This window comes from Channa argus, chromosome 4, assembly GCF_033026475.1.
Source record: "Channa argus isolate prfri chromosome 4, Channa argus male v1.0, whole genome shotgun sequence".
NCBI lineage: Eukaryota > Metazoa > Chordata > Actinopteri > Anabantiformes > Channidae > Channa > Channa argus.
In genome coordinates this window covers 18,566,169-18,582,676 of record NC_090200.1, presented here as the reverse complement: position 1 = coordinate 18,582,676, position 16,508 = coordinate 18,566,169, and the positions used below count along the sequence as shown (strand labels likewise).

At 39.1% G+C, this 16,508-nt stretch overlaps 2 protein-coding genes across 6 annotated transcripts in view; one reads left to right on the top strand and one right to left on the bottom strand.

The window, feature by feature from the left end:
- Window positions 1-5,438, top strand: part of polg (polymerase (DNA directed), gamma) — a 15,245-nt gene extending 9,807 nt beyond the window's left edge. For both annotated transcript variants that reach the window (XM_067501679.1, XM_067501678.1), the window contains 14 exons: window positions 91-315; window positions 477-594; window positions 819-887; window positions 1,109-1,222; window positions 1,300-1,460; window positions 1,551-1,604; window positions 1,690-1,807; window positions 1,934-2,069; window positions 2,177-2,423; window positions 2,539-2,661; window positions 2,746-2,914; window positions 3,302-3,510; window positions 3,604-3,764; window positions 4,594-5,438. In XM_067501679.1, the coding sequence (XP_067357780.1) occupies window positions 91-315; window positions 477-594; window positions 819-887; window positions 1,109-1,222; window positions 1,300-1,460; window positions 1,551-1,604; window positions 1,690-1,807; window positions 1,934-2,069; window positions 2,177-2,423; window positions 2,539-2,661; window positions 2,746-2,914; window positions 3,302-3,510; window positions 3,604-3,764; window positions 4,594-4,658 (1,969 nt within the window). In that variant the 3' untranslated portion in view covers window positions 4,659-5,438. The remainder of the gene's footprint in view (window positions 1-90; window positions 316-476; window positions 595-818; window positions 888-1,108; window positions 1,223-1,299; window positions 1,461-1,550; window positions 1,605-1,689; window positions 1,808-1,933; window positions 2,070-2,176; window positions 2,424-2,538; window positions 2,662-2,745; window positions 2,915-3,301; window positions 3,511-3,603; window positions 3,765-4,593) is intronic.
- Window positions 4,533-16,508, bottom strand: fanci (FA complementation group I). Of its 4 annotated transcripts, XM_067501677.1 has the most exons (39): window positions 16,331-16,508; window positions 14,806-14,849; window positions 14,206-14,305; window positions 14,024-14,096; window positions 13,711-13,841; window positions 13,151-13,304; window positions 12,964-13,021; window positions 12,765-12,806; window positions 12,523-12,646; window positions 12,354-12,439; window positions 12,134-12,266; window positions 11,967-12,044; window positions 11,720-11,856; window positions 11,316-11,493; window positions 11,126-11,213; window positions 10,895-11,025; window positions 10,702-10,772; window positions 10,438-10,552; window positions 10,205-10,327; window positions 9,847-9,915; window positions 9,657-9,758; window positions 9,369-9,554; window positions 9,094-9,215; window positions 8,128-8,289; window positions 7,844-8,023; window positions 7,559-7,725; window positions 7,398-7,474; window positions 7,009-7,125; window positions 6,888-6,939; window positions 6,688-6,815; window positions 6,434-6,499; window positions 6,229-6,325; window positions 5,940-6,124; window positions 5,799-5,855; window positions 5,658-5,717; window positions 5,426-5,500; window positions 5,213-5,308; window positions 5,028-5,129; window positions 4,533-4,805 (listed from the first exon to the last, which is right to left on the bottom strand). In XM_067501677.1, the coding sequence occupies exons 3-39, from the start codon at window positions 14,284-14,286 to the stop codon at window positions 4,764-4,766; spliced, it is 3,945 nt and encodes a 1,314-aa protein (XP_067357778.1). In that variant the 5' UTR covers window positions 14,287-14,305; window positions 14,806-14,849; window positions 16,331-16,508; the 3' UTR covers window positions 4,533-4,763. The 4 variants fall into 4 exon arrangements, 3 of the variants coding, with proteins under 3 accessions (XP_067357778.1, XP_067357777.1, XP_067357776.1); XM_067501676.1 differs by lacking the exons at window positions 14,806-14,849; window positions 16,331-16,508 and adding an exon at window positions 14,438-14,643; XM_067501675.1 differs by lacking the exons at window positions 14,806-14,849; window positions 16,331-16,508 and adding an exon at window positions 14,425-14,641.

Below are 16,508 nucleotides of genomic sequence, written 5' to 3'. Positions count from 1 at the left end.
GCAACCTGAAGCTCCCTATAGTCATCCAATATTTTTAATGTTTTCACTTCGATTTGCCTCTCAGTCCTTTTCTTCTCTCACTGTGATCAGGTGGTATCGTAAGCTTTGTGAGAAAATGTCTGAGGAGGACACGTGGTCACCTGGAGCCAGCCTGATCAGTTTACAAATGAGAGTGACTCCTAAGCTAATGGGTCTGACGTGGGATGGTTTCCCCCTCCATTACACAGAAAAGCATGGATGGGGCTATCTGGTACCAGGACGTAGGGATAACTTAAACACTCAAGAAGAAAACACAGGACCTGTGTGCCCACACAGGTACAGTATTTGATAAACTGCTCTTGAAGTAAAAGCCTAGTACCACGGTTGTACTTCAAGTCATGAGCTTAGCAAGGCAATTGTAGATTGGCCGAATGATTTGGTTTGGTTAACCCTCTGATTTAAAGAAGGGTGTATTAAAGCAATGTTGTTTTCCACAGAGCTATTGAAAGAGTCTATAGAGAGTATTGTGAACAGAACAGCAAAGAGCAGCCTAAATGTCTGGACTCCAGCCTTTCAGAGGACCTCATGTTAACAGATGCCGCAGTGTGGGCTAAGGTATATACATTTTACGTGCAAATCTCAGAAATTGCTAGTGGTGGTGTATCATATCCTGACAGTTTAGTCTTAAATACTGAGAAATTGCAACTTTACAAAAGTAGAATTAATGGCAGAAAATGACTGTATTGGATTGCATTAGATTGTTCAGATGTACCTATTAAAGTGACCAGTTAGTGCAAACTGTATATAATACCAGATATGTTTCTTAACTTTGTTTCAAGGTGGAGGAGTTAAGTTCCCTGGAATGTCTAACAGAGGATAATGGAGTCAGAATAATAAAAAATGGGGAGGTCAGTGAATTGATCTATTTATTTTGATCACATTATAATCATGATCATCAATCATAGGCGCTATGGAACACTATGAACACTGTACTTGTATCTATATAACAATTCCTTTTTTAGGCTTTTTAATATTTAAATGGACTATCTTGCCTAAAATGTGTTTTGTTATTTTGTGTTTTTTAATGAAACTGTGATTTGTTGTATGTTTCTATATTCTGTATTCACAGTCTCATGATCCCAAATATGTACCAGATGAGAGTCGATGCCTTTATCACCATGGAAATGGCCCTTACAATGACGTCAATATTCCAGGATGCTGGTTTTTCAAATTACCTCATAAGGTGAAGTAAAGTTTGTTTACAGTCCACTTTACTGAGCTATGTTATGTGAGTTATGTAAAAGAATATGTATGTTTCAGGATGGTAATCACAACAATGTTGGCAGTCCTTTTTCAAAGGACTTTCTGCCCAAGATGGAGGATGGTACTCTCAGGGCAGGACAGGGGGGAACAAATGCTACACGAGCTCTTGAGATAAACAAAATGATGTCCTTCTGGAGAAATGCCCATAAACGTATTGGGTAACCATCAGTTACCATCAAACTTTTATTCATCTTCTAGTGATCACAATTAGGTGGTGAATACATTATTTTTATTGTGTACTTTCATAGCTCTCAGCTGGTGCTGTGGCTCAGAAAAGGAGAGCTTCCTCATGTTGTCATCAGGTTTGTCTTTTTTCATATATAGCTATTGTGTATTTAACAATTCACAATGCTGTGCTGTGCTTACCAAACTTTCTGTCTCCCAAAGACACAAAGACTTTGATGATGAGGGTCAATACGGTGCCATATTGCCTCAGGTCATCACTGCTGGAACGGTAACACGCAGGGCCGTGGAGCCAACGTGGCTGACTGCCAGTAATGCAAGGGTAAGGTGTCCAGGAAAGAACAACCACACGTTACAAATCTGACTCAACAAGCATTTTAAAATACATTGCATTTAAACCAATCAGTAGAATACATTTGGTTGTGTGTACTGTATTTTGGGGCCACAGCGGGATCGGGTAGGCAGTGAGCTGAAGGCAATGGTACAGGTACCGCCTGGGTACCACCTGGTTGGAGCAGACGTGGATTCTCAGGAGCTGTGGATAGCTGCTGTTCTTGGAGAGGCTCACTTTGCTGGCATGCATGGTGAGATTACCCTACCAAATCTTGTTAATAAAAATTCATATTCAATAATTTTTTAAAATTGATCCTAGTTTGAACAAATAACCATCCTTTATCTCTTTTGGGTTTAGGTTGTACAGCATTTGGGTGGATGACCCTTCAGGGAAAAAAGAGCCAAGGGACTGACCTGCACAGCCGCACTGCTGATGCTGTAGGTATCAGCAGAGAACATGCCAAGGTGTTCAACTATGGACGTATTTATGGTGCAGGTCAACCCTTTGCTGAGAGGCTGCTGATGCAGTTCAACCACCGGCTTAGTCAGAAAGAAGCTGCTAGTAAGGCCAGGCAGATGTATGCCTTAACAAAGGGCATACGGAGGTACACTAAACAACAAAGAATTCATTTAATTAGCTCGTCATAGTTGCAAAAATGACAGTTACTCTCTTATAATCTCTCATTATGTATGTGCATATTTTTTCTTTTTTTTTGTCAGGTATCATCTGTCAGAAGAGGGTGAGTGGCTGATCAATGAACTGGGTATAGAAGTTGAGAGGGACAAAAATGGAAGTGTCTCCCTTCAGGAGTTGCGGAGAATTAATAAACTGGCTTCAAACTGGTGAGGGAGCAGGTCATGTAACGTTGCATAAACACAACATATTCTCCTAAATTCTCTAAGTTAAGTGTTCCTTGTACCACCCAGTTATCGAAGGAAAAGCTGGAATATGGTCGGCAAACGTCTGTGGGCTGGAGGTACTGAGTCGGATATGTTTAATAAGCTTGAGAGTATCGCTCACGCAGGCCAGCCAGCCACTCCGGTTTTGGGCTGCAGGATTAGCAGAGCACTAGAGCCCAAGGCAGTTAAGGATGAGGTGAGACAATGCTGATAACGGGACTGATACATTTTTCACACAAGTCTAATCAACATGCCTTGTGTGCAAAAGCCTTCTTTATTGGAATGTTTAATTACGTACAATTTAACTGTACATAGCAAAGTTTCAACTGGATAAATAGCTAGGGTTAGACCTGACATGTAATCAAATTACAGATTATATTCCATGATATTGAACTCTGGTTAATGAATTCTTTTTAACATCCTGTTAGGCTTTCAACACTTATCATTTGAGCAATATACATCTAGACCATTGCTAATATGACAGTGTAATCATTTGTGTTAAACTTTTGGAAATAAACACAATACACAAGCGTTGTTGTTACTGGAAAAAATTCAACCCAATGAATATTTTGTTTGTTGCCAGTTCATTACCAGCAGAGTGAACTGGGTGGTTCAGAGCTCAGCTGTGGACTACCTCCATCTGATGCTGGTGGCTATGAAGTGGCTCTTTGAGGAGCACAACATTGATGGTCGTTTCTGCATCAGCATCCATGATGAGGTACGATACCTTGTCCGCAGTGACGACCGTTACCGAGCAGCACTGGCACTCCAGATCACAAACCTGCTAACGAGGTCTGTTCACACCTCAGGATTTAATTTTTCTTATTAAAAATATTCAGGATTACTGCTTATTTTTGTGTGACTGATTACTTTCGTCTCTGGCAGGAGTATGTTTGCCCATGCGTTAGGCATGCAGGACCTTCCCCAGTCTGTGGCTTTCTTCAGTGCAGTAGATATTGACCAGTGTCTGAGGAAGGAGGTCACCATGGACTGTGTGACCCCCTCTAACCCCACAGGTCTAGAACGAAGATATGGGCTACCACCTGGTGAGTTCTGCACACAACTCATACTGTATTTTTGTATTATCAGGCATAGTATATGCATTGTACAAATGTACAATAAGTAATAAGTGTAGGGAAAAGCCAGAAGGGAACATACAGGATGGTCCAATTCCCAGAGGTATCAGGTGTAAAAGGATTTAAGAACCATCCACCCACAAAGTCTTGTTAATACCAAGTATATTCATGTTTCAGTCCAAGATATCAATAAAATCCCAATAAAATTATATTAAGCAAAGCATCCATTTTACAGAACCTATAACTGTTCAGTTTATTTTCACTGCATGAGACAGTCATGTGTGATCTGGCCAGAAAATAATGTGGTTATTAATTTGAATATATGTACTATAAAGTATACCTAACCAACATTTTCCATGGAAGCAAAAAAGTGATTATAAGAACATGTATATAAACAGAATTAGATTTTTTTTAATAGTGAAATGGTAGACTGGATTTATTTGTATAAGAAATCATGGGTCCAACTCTTCCTGTAATGTAACCGAGGAATAAAAAAGCAGTGCCTCCAGTAGTTACAACCGCAGTATCTTTAAACTAAGACACGAACCTTAGTGGTGGCTTTAATTTGAACAGCAGAGCAGCTTTTATTTATCATGAATAATCTTAACAAAATGGGAACAGGAACAGGTCACATAATCTTTTAAACCCTCTGTTATTGTAAAACTTCATATTAGAGTTTATATGATAAAAAAAAAATGGGGCATTTAGTTTGTTTAGACACATGTCACAGACAGCATACATATTTCTTTTTTTAATAATGTGAACTATTTTAAAAAGAATGTCTGCAAACTTTCCACAGGTGAAGCCTTGGACATCGACCAAATCATTGATATCACTAATGGCTCTCTGAACAAAAGAAGATAGCAATGTACAGGCTAAGCTACTGTTGTTCATAACAGTTTTGCCAACACAACTCTTCATCAGCTGGTCATATTCAGGATCAGTGAGGAATTTATCAGGAGTCATTTACTATTTTCTCTTCTTCTGTTTGGGTTCCTGTGTCTCTGTGGTCTGAAATGAATGGAAGAAAAAAAAAAACCTAAGATCTCAAAAGAGAATCAAACTATAAAACACCATTACGGAATTTTTCAATAATTAACCTAATATGGACAAAAAAAAAAAAAACTGCTTTATTGACACATTATCAAGTAAATATGGGCTTAAAAACAACAATAATATGAAACTGTAATGTAAGCACAGTAAGTTGTCAGTTACACTGGGAGATGCACTAACCTCCTGATTGTCGTCCTGCTCCTGCAGAGCTGCATCCAGAGTAGCAGCATTGATGCGGAAATCTCTTGAAGTGCTAAGTTTCATGTACTGCATCAAATTTACCTGAACACACACACACACACACACACACGTTGGTGAAACACAGTATTTGTCCAACTACCCCAAGTATTTCAACTCAAACATACCTTTGATTTCTTTGAGAGTGTAATGAGATATTTCTCATACTGTTCAATGCTGAAGATCAAGTTGGGAATGGCCTTCGTCTCACGCAGAAGTTTTGACTAAAAAGAAAGGAAAAAAGCTCAGAATAAACAAATTTCATTTCAGCACAGATCTTTTCAGTGGGACAGCATTTGCATTTCTATTTATATAATAAAATTAAACAGACATGTTCTTACAGATGCAGCTGTGTTCACTTCATTCAGTTTCTTTTTCTTCTTGTCATCTGCACCTCCACCACTAAATTCGCCACTCTGAAAAAGAAAACACATTTTTAAGATCTAAGCCATTGGAGAATAAAATTACTCATGTTAAATTCAGAAAATACAAAACTTTGATTACAACTACGTCATTACAGGTGACTTTCTGATAACGTAGATTAGTTTACAGTGTAGTGAAACTTAGCTGTACCTGCGCATATGTAATGAACGAGTAGCACTGCGGGGTTAAGTGGGAGCCAGATAGCTTAACCTAGAATGATCAATGCAACAAACATTAGGTTAGCACATCAGAAATAATGGAAGTTTCAAACCACAGACTCCTTAGACTCACCAGTTTCTCAAAGCGAGCTGGCAGCGCACCAGGCTGGGTGGAACATATCTGGATGTACTAAAATAACATGGAGAAAACAATGACACTGGGAAAAACTGAACAAGTAGTCACACTGAGTTCACAGATGGGATGAATACACACATATTTGGCCAGGGTGGTGAGGGTAGTGTATGTGCGACTCAGTTCTCTTAGCAGCGTAATGGTGCCGGTTCCAGGCAGCAGGGCCGTCTGGATCATCTCATTTAAAGCTGTCAAAAGAGTCCCAAGCTGCAGTGTCACCGCTTTCTCTATTGGATCCTGTAGGCCTGCGGTCTGTGTAGCCTCACCTACAAGAACGTAAGACACTTTGGTGCCATTCAATGACCAAGATGTATCCCTTCCTATCTCACACTATTAATTGAAGAGACCATTAGTGCAAATAGGTTCTTACTTGAGTTAGATTTGTTAGCAGCTGTTTGGTTTTTCTTTTGGACAATTAGCCAATCCACTTCATCGAGCACTTTGTCAACCTGAGACAGAACTAGCAGCTGGGGCAAGAGAATAAAATGTGAAATAGGGTAAGTACACTGCACAAACTGAGTAGTTATCTCTGTCAGAGCAAATCAGAAGCTTCCAGTTTGAAATCCAACACTCACTGCTACTGTTGTTGCAGTTTTCATGTTGACAATGGCAAAGTGAGACTGATTTTCCACCTCTACATCCTGCTCATAGAGAAAAAGAATAACAAAATTAAATGAATTACCTAATTTCACTTAAGGATTAGGATATCCCTAATTTAACGTATTTTTTATGTGTACACTAAATATGCAATATACCAGCTATTGCCTCACAACTCTTTTGAGATTCAATGCCAACCTGTTAGTGTTTGAAACACGGCAATTTTGTGTACCTGATCAATATCACCTAGTTGACTGTGGATGTCTTGGCATAGCTCCAGCAACAGGCCTACAGGACTTTTATAGAGCGAATGCAGGTTGAACAGGAGAGAGAGGAGCCCCTTGGCAAAAGCAGAATCCTCTAAAAAGACAAAAAAACTTCAGACTACACCTGTCTATACTCAACATGGGCACAAAATTAAATATTACTCACCAAAACTGGTCTCCTTGCAGATTTTCACTGTCCATGTAATCATCTGAATAAACTGGACATAGAAGTGTGTTACTGGAACTGCAAACTTTGCTCTATGACAAGCACATAGAAGTACACTTACCTGCTGCGAAGACGGTTTCAGTTGGTGTGAGAGCACGCTTAAGATGCTCACCAGCAGCTGAGCCTCTTTGCTGTTGAAGTCTTCCTCTCCTCCACTTACGAGAGCTAACAGCGCCCTCTGTTGATGAGATTTTAGATGTGACCCTTGTACACATCAGAATCACCCATCACGGTTCTGGACTTTTAAAAACACTAGAGTAGTAGTAGTAGAGTAGGTTTTTACCAACACATGACGTAGCCTCTGCTACAGAAGTTTTGGAAATAATTATCGTGACATATGAGACATCTCTATCAGTGCAGAAAATGTAAAGCAAATAAATGTTTTGGATTCTACTTTAAGTTATTAGAGAAATAGCAATTACATTGAAGAAAATGACTGTGCAAATGGACCTGAAACTGCCGAATGTAAAAGAAATTCATTTCTGTAACACTGCCATCATCTGGCCTGGCATCCTCCTCAGCTATATCTGCAAAAAGCAAAATTTTTGATAAATTCAAGTGTAAAACCCCAAATTGGTACTTTTGAAGTCTAAAAATTGTGCATGTCTAACCCATGTTGGAGAGGAGCTGGGCCATCCTGTCTGGGTAGCGCTGCTGACAGGTTGTGAAGAGCCTAAGCAGACCTTCTAGACACAGGTGAGACAGGCTGGAGCGCTTCTCTTTCTTCCCTGTGTCCTCCACCACACTGGGTATGTTGGTGTATCGCCACATCAGCACGCTGTCAAGACATTTAGACAAAGATGGATCATTCTTGGATTCAACTGTGCCACAGAGAATATAAAAATGAGAACAGTTTTACTATATGCTATTTATTATTCAGGTCAAAGGAATCCAACCTTGTCATTTCACAGAGGAAGCGGAATGTCCTCTCTGGGTTCTGTCCATCTGGACCATCTGTGTGTCCAGTTTCCTCCAACTGCTGAACCTTCTGTACAGCTACAATTACTGCATAACGCACAAATTCACTACTTGAACGTAGCACTGAGAGAGCCTCCTCTTTGCTTTGAGTACTGTCTCTTTGAAAAAAAAAAAGATGTTGTTACATTAGTCTTCCAGTGTAAATGGCCATTTTAATAAATGTAGTGCAATGTATATTGGATAGCCTCAACAGCCTATTTACCTGAAGAGTACAGTCAGAAGAGTTGATATGAAGCCCAAAGAGAGTAAACTTCGGGGAGTCTTGTGTGAGGACACTTTACCCTTGCCAGCTTTCTCTTTCAGGATCTCAGACAGTTTGTGGTAGCGATTAAACAGCTCAATTAGCTCCTCAAAGCGAGTTTTACTGCAACATGCAAGTACAGTTGCAAGAAATCTGCACTGTTTACAATTGAAATTTGCAACTCAATATGATCTACACCAAAGTCAAACATCAACAAGTATTTCTAAGACGATTAAACATAAATGGTCATTTTGTTTTATGATCTTTAACCACACACATTAAACATAAAAAAGTGGTGGACAAAGCAATAGCAAAACTAGGCCTTTGATGTCACTAACCGTCAACTGGAGGCAGCTGTTATTAAACCTGGAGTCAGACCCAAGCAACAAGGAGGTGTGGTTGAGCACTATCGTGACTTAAAAATAACAAAAATAACAGTGTTTTTCACAAGCAGCATAAGCTGATGTTAGCCATGCCTCGCAAAAAAAGAAAAGAACTCCAAAGACTTATGATCAAGAATTGTTGATTTGCATGTACCTGGAAACGGTTGCAGAGTAATCTCAAAGACTTTAGATAAGAAGTCCACAGTAAGAGATTTTGTCTATGAATGGAGAGGATTTGGTACTGTGGCTACTCTCCATATAAGTGGGTGACCAGGAAGGTCAAGAAAGAATACGGTGGAGCTGAACTAGTTTGGTAAAAAATGGGCCAAAATTCCTCCTGAACTTTGTCCAGGTCTAATCTACGGCAACAGAAGTGTTGACTTGAGGTTATTGCTGCCAAATGTCGTTCAACTAGGTATTAAAACAATGTTGACTTTACTTTTTCCACTATCACTTTGTATGGTTATTGGGTGTTTAATTAAGATTTGAATGAACAATAAACATTTCTGCTACACAGTGTGTATTATGAAGATGTGCTTTTTACCTGTAGTTTGCTTTGAGGAAGTTGTACTCCACAAGGACCTCATACACTCCCATCACCAGCACAGCATAGATATTATTCTTTACCCCAACACTGGATCCCATGGAGAACTCAGCAGACTTGTCCTGATCAACACAAATAAAGTAAATATGATGAATATCATACAATGGGTTCAAATAAAGGCTTCTCCAGCTCGTTTGGGAGTTAAACATTTAAAAGCTACACCATGTAGCCCAATGATGACTTTACACTGTAAGCTCCTGTCTTCGATTGCCTACCAATTCAAAGTCCTCAATCTCACTCTTGACCATGCGTCTTGTAATGCTCTCTAAAATAGTGTGTAGTTCAGACTGGTATCCCTCCTCCTCTTCCTCATCATCACTGTCACCAGCATTAGAGTTGGTTGAGTGGTGCATGTTCTGCAGCCATAGCAGACAATGTACAGTACAGCTCATCAGATGGGCCTGTGATGGAACAAACATTTTTTTTTTCACAGACATTTGTCTTACGTTCTTGTAGGTGAAATTTTTCACAATTGCAAATTTGCTACAGTGCAGACAAAGTACCAGGGGCTCTTGGAGGTAGACTTGGTCTTCATGAGCTGTGATACATGGCTCCATCTTCACTGGGGGAAGAAGGTCTTGTTCAGGCTCATAGTACCGTCTCAGCTAAGGACACAAAGACATGAATTGCAGCTCTTTCTGCATATAGATAACATGCTAAAAAGGCTATTGAACACATAATGCACAAACATACCTGTGAGAGGAGGGTCTGCATGATGGAGCTTGCAAGTTGGGAGTTACGACGAAGAACATCATAGAAACCCTGAAAAGGCAAATATTTGCCATATTGGTATAAAACGTGTTTTTCCCCAGCTCAAATATTAGGAATTAGAGCTGCACATAATAAATTGCTGAACAATCATGAAAAAACAAGCAGTTTCATTCAGACTCTTGCTGCAATTTAAACATTTCTAAAAATGCCAATAGTGCAATAAAATATGTTAGTTAATCTCTAAAATTCAGTTGGCAACTGTAATTCGATCATGTGGCAAAATGAATTCAAGAAGAAAGAAGAAATCAACAGATAGTAACATATTAAAGTGATCTCTCACCTCATAAAGTATAAGACGCACATCAGCCTGCTGGCCTAAGCAGCGACGCAGGCTACTGAGGATCTCCAGACAGAATGCTTCATTGGCAGCGGAGTTGTAACGAGAATGAACATCCACTTGGATCTAATCAGAGGTTCAAACATCCAGTTAGTTTATGACAGACCATGTTAAAATTGCACAGACTTTCACAGCTGCATACACATATATATACCAAATATACAGTCTAACTGTACCTGGCTGGAGGAGATTGTCTGGCTACACTGACTCGACGCCAAACTGCCCAACACTTTAAAGTTCTTCAGCAGCAACAAGAAGCCAGTCACTGCTGACTTCCTACCATCCAGTTGGCTAGTAAAGTGTCATTCAGGGTAGAGAACAATGTAAGAATTTATCCTTATCTCTGGGGTAAAGTAATTACAAATTTTGGAAACCTTAGAAATGCATTAAACACATGATTTAACACAAATATTATCTGATTAGGTGCAAAGTATACATACCTTGAAAACATGGCCTTGCGGAGAATCAAAATCAAAGCATCTTTCAAGGACATACTGACTTTGAGCAGGGGCTGGAAATTAAGCAGAAACCCTCTTACCCTCTAGCAGTCTACTGGTTATTCATAGTAATTAAATAAAGGAATAGAAACATCTACAGTGTGTGTGTGTGTGTGTGTGTTTGCACTGTAGGTACCTGAACAGCTTTTAGTAGACCCTGAACAGTGGCCAGAGGCAAATATGACAAGTGGTCAAATGTCTCTGTCAATTTAGAGGATGACTCCAGGAGGATCATGGGAGCAGACACCACAATGTCAGAGAAAAGATCTAATGATGCAGAGACATGAAAAATAATAAACTTAAAATGTAGTCTCTAACCCGACAGATTAGACACTGTACATCTGAAATCTATCTAAAGGTATATTACCTAAATAATGATTGACAGGTGAGGCTGTCTTTGTGACTAATCGATTCAAGACCTGCTCCAGTATCTCGCCTCTAATAGGTTCATGCATCTGCCATATAAGTACAGATATATTCCCGTGTGAATACACAGTTCACGCTCAATATCAGTTTCTGGAATTTTGATAATTCTATAAAATAAAACCAAACATTACCTTAAAGCCCTGGAGGAGCACCTGACTTCCTAGCTTACATGCCTGCTGAGTGGGGGTCCGGGCTATGGTAGAACCCTCTGTGGCCTTGCCAAATGGTCCAGGTTTGGGTCCAAATGTGTCCATGAGAAAGAAGCCCAGCTGAACCAGCCCCTGGGTCACATGATCCCATCCAAACACACTGCACAGGTAGAAGTGTAGATCCAATATGAGAAGACATAATAAAAAAGCTTTTAACATTAGCAGTAACACTTTACAACTATTAACTTTATTTTCTGAGAAGGATGTATGCCTTTTTATTGTGGAGACATGTTTTTCTATCACTAACCACTATTCTTCTTATAATGTAAGCACATGTCAAGTTCGTTCTTTGAAACTTTAAAACAATATAAATTTGAGACTGTGACCTGTGTTTAACTGTGTCCAGTATCATTTGAGCAACACTGCAGTGTTCAGGCAGGAGGTTCTGCAGGAACTTTGAGCCCTGCTGCAACTGCTCATCTTTGAAGCTCTTGATGATTGCCCCCTTCAAAAGGTCAAACACCTACCCAAACCAAGTAAAGTAGGGATAAAAATATTGGAGTGAACAGAAAAGATTAAATCATTTTTAAAAACTCATTGTACATTAAGGAGTAGTGGTGTAATTCTTTTCACCTGCTCTTCATAGCGCTGGATACGTGCCACTGAGAGCAGCAATGCAATGCTGAAAGGACACAGGTCCCCATATGATGTCTGCAGAAATGCAATTGAGATTTATGGCATACCATACATTAGTAATGTGATAACTAACTTCAGTAACCGACATATGAGTTCAACATAACCTTAAAAGTTTTAAGAAATTCTCTTCCAAGTTCATGGTCGAGTCTTATGGCAAAGACTACATGGAGGATGACTGTGCCCTCCACATGCCTTAACTGGTCCTGTGGAATGGACTGAACCTCTAGATCCAGACTTCTGAAAGAGCAGTAAATAGAAAAATGCAGTAAGATTTGAGGTGCATAAAGTACAGTATATGTCACTTGCAGTGTACAAGTCACTCACTCTTCATGTTTCTGCTCTTCATCTTGGCGAAGATCTTGTTCCTTACAGTAATTGATGATTCCATCAAGGATCTGTTTCTTACAGCCCTATTGGAAACAGTGCATGCATTTACAAATTAAAAAGAAAGTCAAAGATTTGAATATAGGTGGCTAAAAATCAACACACACACTTTTGCAGACAAAAGCAGCAGCTGATAAACAAGTGGTGGAATCTCCTGCAGATCCAGTTTGGTGAACATCCTCAAAACTTTCTCAACCAGGAATTGCAGCTCCTCTAGCGACAGAGGCACATCCCTAAAAATGAGGCAGAAGGAAAAAGCTAATAATGTACAGAAAGAACTCACAGCAGCCACAAAACTAGGATTTCACAATGAGACAGAAAATACCCAGGATTGTAATGGTCTGATGTTACCTGAACATAGTTGTTAGGTGAATAACACATTGTGGGTCCCATCTGCAAAAACGAAAATCCTAAATACAACCATTCTATGACAATGTCTTTTTGTGCAAATTCAAATGTGCTGGGTTTAAATACACAATAACACAATAACATAATCAGTCAATCTTAAAAAGCCCATGTAGATACAGTGTAATATCTGTGATGTCCTCACCTGCTTGAGCAAAGAGTGTTGATGAGCTGTTTCTTGTATTCCTCACCACTGAGTTCTCCTAATGTTACAAGCACCCAAGAGAGACAGTCTTTCATTATGTCATGTCCACCTTTATAATACCACTATTTTACATCCTCACATATTAGTATAATATTAAATAATAAAGTAAATTTTAGTTTGCACTTACCTTTGCCATAAGATAAAGCTTCACATGCTGCAAGGGCAGTAAGCACTGTAGGAAAAAGCTCCAGGGATTTGCCACTGCCCATTTTTCCCATCTTAATGGCTTCAACAAAAAGAGATGCAAGTTGTGCAAGACTGGATCCGGTCAGTGTGTGAGTCTGCGTGTAACAGTTACCAAGCAAAATGGAAGTATTCAAGTTGTGTCTGGTGTACAGGACACAGGTACAAGGGAAAGGTGGAAAACATAATCTACACAAAATAATGGGAGCAGCTTGATAATAAAGTAACCTATTGAAACTAAAAAGGGAACAGCAAATGACATTGTCAGAAATTAGGGTGCCCTAAGTTTAGTTTTTACATTTCTAAACATTTGCTGTTTATTTGATTATTTGTTACAATTTCTACGTTTTCAAAAGTATCAACAGTGTATTGGTGTAGTGTTGTATACTATGAACTCACTGACAGGCTGCCATTAGATTTCTCATTCAAAGACAATACTGATTCAGACAAGAAAATACTTGTTGCTGTCCCTTGACTGAACAATAATCGATGAAAGTTCTATACCTCCAGCATCAGCAGTCCAATGATATCAGTTGCCACCTCAATCTGCAGGTCTCCAGACTCACACAGGGGGATGCAGTGTTTATAAACAAGAAGTCTGCGGTTTGACCCCTCAGTGGAATTGGGTGGGGAGCCTAAACAATAGAGCAAACACTTACTAGTGGGATCTTAAAGCACTGGTGGTCATGTATGATTTTAAAACTGTTTAGATGCGTATGGATCAAAATATAGTTGTTAAATATAAAGGAAACTGTGTTAGTGTCGTGGGCTTTAAAATCAACACTAGATTCATGACAACGTATAGCTAATTACCTACCTTTAAATATGCCTTTAATCATGGTACCGACTTTCTTACCCTTGAGTGCACTATTGGTAATCACAGCGACTAGCTGGAAAATAGGGTATTTTATTAACCATTAGAGCGAAAGCCAGGAAACCTTGTTTTAAATAGGTTTGAATAATGCTATGTTGACAAATTAATTAACCTAGATAACTTACCTGATCATCAGTAACGGTAGACAGGTACAGTTGAAGCTCAGCGATATTGTCCCCACCTGACAGTGAGACAATTTTATCCATTTCAGCTATTATGATGAACCTGTAAACATATGTAACAGACAGAGGTGTTTGGTAAACGAAACAACGATAACGCTAACTTAAGATACCCATATAACTATAGCGTACTGGTAAATATTATGTCATAAATAAATACTTTACCCCTGCTTGTTACCGTTTATCTACATTTAATAGTGGACATCCAATTTGTATATCCAACGTTGTGAAGTACTTCAGTCCAGTCTATAAAATAGACTAAGCTAAGTCAGACCCTTCAGCGTCTTTGGTGAAGCTTTCATAATATCCAGCGTAAGTGAATTTCGCGCCAGTGGACACTTCCTGTTTTGCTCTTTGGTTGCCACGTTCGAGTTAAGGAATCCCACAATCAGTACTTGATCATTCGTGATAAATTTAAACATACAGTAGAATGTGGTTGATAACATGCGATATATTTTAATGTAATGTAAAATTATTGAGTAACATGTTGTTATTTCCTTACAATTGTCCGTCAAAATATGATGCTGAGTGGAAATCTTTACTTACTAAGTTGCCAGGTCGATAACGTACATCAGTGGATGATCCGGAACCTCAGAAAACAAATGTTGGACATTGAGACAGAGGAACTGGATTGTGTTTCTGACTAACGAACACATACAATAGTCACGTATTGGATAATTTCTTGATGGGTAATCTATAGTGTCATGTACTGTTGGTTAAGCGTTACTTAAGTCACCTTCTCACTAAGTTAACCTTACAGTCAGGTTTCGGTCATTCGTTAACTATCTGACAGCACTTTATAATCACGGTAAATACGCTGATATCAGGTTAAGCAGTTTTTATTATAGTTATGCTCTTGAGCTTTTATATGATTTAGTGGGTTAGTGAGTGATTACAGTGAGTGTAATGACAAATGATTTTAACTGATTGTAGATCTTAGTATTGTAGTGTCGGCCCGGCCAGAAATGGAGAAAAATTAAATATAAAATACAAAATACAAATTATATTACAAATATCTTAATGAAAAGAGGTATATGAAACCTAGTAAATGAAATACTGATTGTGCACATAACACACTCTTGCCAGGATTTGCACCTGGAGTCTTCCACCCAAAGGATGGATGCTATTACACCACAAGAGTTGTGTTTTTTTTTTCACTTTTTTTAAATAGAGGGTGGAAATACAACAAATAAAGACTGTATACAATAACAATTTAAAACCTGACTATATATTGAGTGACAGTAGGAGATGGTGAAACCAATAAGGCCCCATAATGTTGAGTCTCAATGTGCTGCAGCAGCCCTATAGTGCCCTTAACTTTGGCCCCACAGGTATCACATCTCTCCTCAGTATAGTTGTCAGTAAGGTGCTCTGAGAATCTTTCTCCATCCACAACCTTACTACACATTGAACATTCCAATCCCTGTGCAACCTGTAATGTCCCTGCCTCCCTAAAAGCTGTGCCTGACTGGGATGCCTCTGCCTGTCTTGAGCAGCTGCCTCTCTTTGAATTTCTTCCTGCCTCCGTCCTTACTTGTTCTGCTGACTGAGGGCAGGGGAAGAAGTAGTAAGTCCATAAGGGTCAAACTATTTGTAATTTGAGTTTTATGAGTTATGCAGAAATGTGCATACATAAAAATGGGTACAGGATATGGCGCATAAAACATTCTTCTATATCAGGGGTCACCAGGTAGCCCGCAAGGACCACATGAATAGCCCACGGGCCTGTTCTAAAAATAGCTCACCATAGCGCCATTTACCAATGAGCTGCATCTAATTTTTTTGTTGCTATTCTTTTTTAAATCACATTTGGAAGTTATTGTGAGAAATCATTAACTTGATCCGTGTCTTCACATAAATGAATATCATTAATTTAATTAATTATTAATAATAACATATACTTAATGCTAAATTTAGCAAATTTGTATTAATTGGTATTAATCGGTACCCAAGAAGTAGCTCTCAGTTTCAAAAAGGTTGGTGACCCCTGTTTTATAAAATGAATTATTATTATTATATGATATGGTGACATGCATGATAATAACACCTTGAGGACTCATCATTTACCTACCTTATGAAACTCACAAGAACAAATGATCTGTCTACCAAAAAGGTCCACCATCTTCTGGCTCTGCAATGGGCAAGCATCAATACGCTGTAGGGCCTCTTTCCATTTCCTGCTACCAGGTTTTTTGCCAGTAGTGAAATGGTACTCAGATGTCCATCCAGTAGGAGTTGGACTTCCCTGT

What these genes read in the sequence shown, in the direction of transcription:
- fanci (XM_067501677.1), bottom strand. Translation starts at nt 14,286, where the DNA reads ATGGATAAAATTGTCTCACTGTCAGGTGGGGACAATATCGCTGAGCTT. An exon ending in TTGGACTGCTGATGCTGGAG is followed by an intron (nt 13,305 to 13,710) that starts GTATAGAACTTT and finishes TGTTACACGCAG; the next exon opens with ACTCACACACTGACCGGATC. An exon ending in AGATTGAGGACTTTGAATTG is followed by an intron (nt 9,216 to 9,368) that starts GTAGGCAATCGA and finishes TGTGTTGATCAG; the next exon opens with GACAAGTCTGCTGAGTTCTC.